The sequence below is a fragment of the Grammomys surdaster genome, unplaced genomic scaffold (assembly GCF_004785775.1).
Source record: "Grammomys surdaster isolate TR1022 unplaced genomic scaffold, NIH_TR_1.0 133, whole genome shotgun sequence".
Taxonomy (NCBI): domain Eukaryota; kingdom Metazoa; phylum Chordata; class Mammalia; order Rodentia; family Muridae; genus Grammomys; species Grammomys surdaster.
In genome coordinates, this window is record NW_021604591.1 from 13,632,536 (window position 1) to 13,637,471 (window position 4,936).

The 4,936-nt window shown below is 49.2% G+C and overlaps 1 protein-coding gene across 1 annotated transcript in view; it reads left to right on the forward strand.

Moving 5' to 3' along the window:
* Vamp5 (vesicle associated membrane protein 5) overlaps positions 1–3,138 on the forward strand; it is a 10,049-nt gene extending 6,911 nt beyond the window's left edge. The window contains exons 2-3 of the mRNA XM_028762367.1: positions 1,866–2,003; positions 2,688–3,138. Coding sequence (XP_028618200.1) covers positions 1,866–2,003; positions 2,688–2,855 — 306 coding nt within the window. The 3' untranslated portion in view covers positions 2,856–3,138. The remainder of the gene's footprint in view (positions 1–1,865; positions 2,004–2,687) is intronic.
* The last annotated feature ends 1,798 nt before the right edge of the window (positions 3,139–4,936 follow it).

Consider the following 4,936-nt stretch of genomic DNA (forward strand, 5'->3'; position numbering starts at 1 on the left):
CAGTGAGATGGCTTAACAGGTAAAGCGTGTTACACACAAGCCTGCTGGCCTGAGCTCAGTCCCTAGAATCCATTGTAAAAGTGGAAGGCAAGAACTGAGTCCACAAAGTTGTACTCTGGCCTCCACATTTGTGTCCCCTACAATAATGAACAAAAATACCCTCAGCATCCCGCCAGCCTCTAGTAGTGGTTCTCATGCTTGAATCTTTGTCCATTCCCAATTCTGTGCTTTGGAGTCCTGGGATGTGGGAAAGCTCAAACAATGGCACCTTGTCCAACAATACAGTCACCACAGTGGGGATGACAAGTGACTCAGGAATGAGAGGAAGCATGAATTCCCTGTTCTTTCCTCTGCTGCCCTGGGTCTCAGCATCTGAACACCCTCTGCCTTTGGTTTGCCTACCCCACACTTAAAACAGGCTGTTTTTCTAGCTCTTGGGTAAATATTGACCTGTTTGGGTTTCAGATGCCTGTCCCTCAAAACTCTTGCTGGGCTAGATAAGCAAACTAGGAGAACCTCCCTTGAGACAGAGTTCCTTTTGGATAGGCAATGAAGCAGCTGGCCCCTTTACTGGGTCCTCGTAGTGATCAGCCTTGTGTTGGCCACCCAGGGTTCTGGATACTGGAGGATGGAGCTGCCCCTGCCCTCCCACTGAGAGCTTGTGATCTAGACAGGACTCATGCTCTGGGAATGCTCTGAGGCTGTGTACAAGGCAGCTGTGAAGATCCTGGGTGAGGATTCTTGTCTGAGTAGGAGGGAATCCTCTGTGACTACCAGGTCCCTTCCAACAGAAATTCTCTGGTTTTATGTGGAATTCTGTCAAGTGCCAAACTGTCTGTTGCAAACAATTGGAGATATGGGCAGGCAGGAAAGGGGGGTGGGGTAGTGGTTGACAGTCGCTGTGCAAAGGAGACAGAATAGGGATGGGCTGGGAAGGACAGGGCTGAGGGAAGAGTTGTGGTTTGCTAGTCCTCTGGTATTCATCTTCCTGAATAGACCTGCTCATCCCCTTAGCAAACAGCATCTAGAGGCAACAGGCTTTTGCCCCACCTTCTTTCCCTCTGCCTCTCTCTCTCTCTTTCCCTTTCACCTCCCCCAGATTGAAACTTGTATCCATCTCCTCCCAACCCTTCAAAACAAACTGGGTTTCTTGGTTAGGTAAAGCTGTGCTGCCCAGGTTCAGAAGCCAGTCTGTCACTTAGAGCCTATTGAAGACTCTGGATCCCAGTGGACCCCAGCTGACTAGAAGGCTGGAGGCCAAAGGCCAGTGGATCTGAGGTTCCCAGGAGGAGAGGAACTAGAAGGTGGTCACTGAGGTGGAGAGCAGGTTAGCCCAGAGGCAGAACTGGCCTGACTGGTCAGAGGTCCAAAGAGGGAGAGCTGAGCTGCTCAGTTTGCAAGGGCTTCTAGGCAGAGACTCGGACGTGATCCGGTCTCCTATGACCTTCCTAGTTCTGTGGAGCAGACTGTTTTCCTGCCTGGCTCCATGGTTTCGCTACCTCTTGGGGTCAGTAGGAAGTCATAGGGAAGGTGAGCATGGGGTAGATGCCATCTTAAAGCCGTAAAGTGACTGCTTTGTGGGAAGGTGGGGACCTGGGACGCTCCCAGTTTGGGGTAACATGGAAGAGGCTGAGATGCTGAAATCCATCGTGGATGGAGAAGGGTAGGAACATATGATCCCGGAGGTAAACTGCTCAGATGGCAGCCCTTTAACCTGAATATCTCATGCCTTTACACACAAAGGATGCTATTACTCATCCACCATACCCAGACATTGTGGGGTGGGGGGAGGGTTTAGGTCTTTCGTGCCAGAGGAAGGCTGGGTGGGGAACTCTTGCAGCCTTGACCTTGGGCTTGGTGCTCAGGCAGGGAAAGAATTGACGAGATGCCAGCAGCAGGCGGACGAAGTGACGGAAATCATGCTCAACAATTTCGACAAGGTCCTGGAGCGTGAGGGCAAGCTGGCAGAGTTGGAGCAGCGCTCAGACCAGCTCCTGGACATGGTGTGTGGCAGGTGGGACTAGGGGGAGGGACAGAAGTTTGACCCTTAGAGGGCGCTCTTAGGCTTCGCTGGGGAGGGGAGGCCCTAGGTGGGGTCCTAGGCTTGCTTACTTATGAGTGTGGGACTTCTGGTTTCCTACAAGTAGGTTTCACAAAGATACCTTTGGGTGGGGGCTGTAGCTCGGCTTACCTAGCATGCACAGCCCTGGGCTCACACCCCACCCTGGCATGAATCATGAATGGTGGTACGCCTATGATCCCAGCACTCAGGAGACAGGCCACAGGATCAGAAGCTCATTCTCGGGTACACAGTAAGTCCAAGCCTGAGATACAAGAGACCCTGCCTTACAAACAAAACCAACCAAACAGAAATAAACAAATAAACCATAAGAAGTCTTTGGAGATGTGCGCATCCTTAGTGTTCATGGCCTGGTACTGCTAAGTGGGTGTGAGCTAGAAGGATGGAAAAGTCAAGTTACAGCAGTGACTGAGATCAAGAGCCAGGCTGGACAAGTCGCAGGGCACAGTGAGCGGAGAGGCAGCAGACAGGATGTAGAAGGTGCAGGAAATAGTTCACGGCAGCATGGAAATGCATGGGAAAGGAGAGCTGGCTTTGAGGACCTGTGAGAACCACTAACATACTCTCTCTCTCTTCCCCCTCCCCCAATATCTCTGCGTATCTACAGAGTTCGGCCTTCAGCAAAACAACCAAAGCTTTAGCCCAGCAGAAGCGCTGGGAGAATATCCGGTGCCGGGTCTACTTGGGGCTAGCAGTGGCTGGTGGCCTGCTCATCATCCTGATTGTGCTGCTGGTCATCTTTCTTCCAAGTGATGGGGACAGTAGTAAACCATAGGCCTAGGATGCTTGCACTGCCTTAGGGACTGGGGACTGACCCAGCCCGGCCTGAAAGAGAGGCTGAATGACTGCACTGGTCTGATCAGGTCTCCAGAGAATCCTGGTGTTTGCTTCCATCTAGGACACCCCAATGACTGCTGAAGGGCATCCTGGATATGTGCACCTCTGCGTCTCCCATCATGCCATGGACTGGCCCTTGAGAGCAGCCTGCTGCACTGGCTGCACTGGCCCTATTAGGCCACACCACTGGAGCTCAGTAAAAGCTGCTGTTTGGTTAAAAACGCTCTCTCTCTCTCTCTCTCTCTCTCTCTCTCTCTCTCTGCCTCTCTTTCTCTCTCTCTCTCTCTCTCTCTCTCTCTCTCTCACAAGACACGGAAATGTATCATACACATACATACATCCTACAGACACCAGACACAGGTATACATATATACATGTCCCCCCCAGACAGAGATACACATACACATACAACAGACACACACACACACTACAGCACAAACATACTACATGACCACCACCACACAGACACATTAAATTAATGTAATCTTTAAAAGAAAAGAAAAGAAAACTCATCACATCACCCAAAGGACTATATTCCAGGAGACGGCGTCCTGCTCTCCTCTTCCGATTTGATCCTGTCCTACACACACAGACCTTTACGGAACGTGGACCAAGGGCACAGTAGCCCACAAACCAGACCTTTGCACCCATTCCCATGGAAATGAAATCCATCATCTTTGATATCTCGAGCATTCTCAGAGGACCAATGGGACTCCAGATAGAAGGATAAAAAGGAAAGGGCTTTCAGGGAGTATAACTCAGCTGACAGAAATGCTTGCCCTATATGAAGAAAGTCCTGGGTTTGATGGTGGTACACACATCTGTAGTCTCAGCACTCAGGAAGTAGAGACAGGAGGATTACAAGTTCAAGATCATCGTTGGCTACAGATAGTTTGAAGCTAGTTGGGCTATATGAAAGACCTTGTCTCAAAAGAAAAAAAAATGGTTAGAGAGCATGCCCAGAGATTAAGAGCATTGGCTGTTCTTCTAGTGGACCCAGGTTCAGTTTCCAGCACCCACATGGCAGCTCACAGCTGTCTTTAATTCTAGCTCCAAAGGATCTGACACACTAACACCCATGCAGGTAAAACACCAAAAACATAAAATAAAAATAAGTTAAACAAACAAACAAACAAAACATGAAGTTTAAAAAAAAAGCCATACTGCTCTTCAGAGGATCCAAGTCTGCAAGTTCAGTTCCCATCTCTCCAGTCAGGTACTTCATAACCACCTATAAGTCCAGCTTCAGGGAGATCATCCTCTGTGGACACACACACACACACACACACACCACTTTATAAAATAAAACATTTAAGAAAAAAGAAACGTGCCAGAAAGATAATCCCATAAAGTGCCTTGCAAGCACAAAGACCAGAGTTACTCCCCAGAACCCATTTTTAAAAGTCAGGTGTGTGGTCCAATGGGGGTAGCATTAACTTTTGATTCAAGCACTGGCAAGGTAGGGACAGGTAGATCTCTGTTAGACTGAGGCTAGCCTGGTCTACACAGTGACCCTTTCTCAAAAACACGTAAAGAAATAAAAACCCACAATGTGGTGGTCTTCTTGTACTTCCAGAATTGGGAATGTAGAGGGAGGCAGATTCCTGGGGTAGCCACCAGCCTAGGTGAGCTCTAGTCCAATAAAAGATGTCTCAAAAAAAGTAGGCTGGAAATAAAGACTGTGGAGTTGGGAGTGGCCTAGTATGCTGGTGAATGCCTTGAATCCCAGCACTTTGGAGGCAGAGGCAGGTGGAATTTTCTGAGTTTGAGGCTAGCCTCAGCTACATAGTGTGAAACTGTCTAAAGAAAAAAAAAGAGAAGGCCAGGCAGTGATGGCGCACACCTTTAATCTCAGCACTTGGGAGTCAGAGGAAGGCGGATTTCTGAGTTCGAGGCCAGCCAGGTCTACAGAGTGAGTTCCAGGACATCCAGAGATATACAGAGAAACCCTGTCTTGAAAAGCCAAAGAGAGAGAGAGAGAGAGAGAGAGAGAGAGAGAGAGAGAGAGAGAGAGAGAGA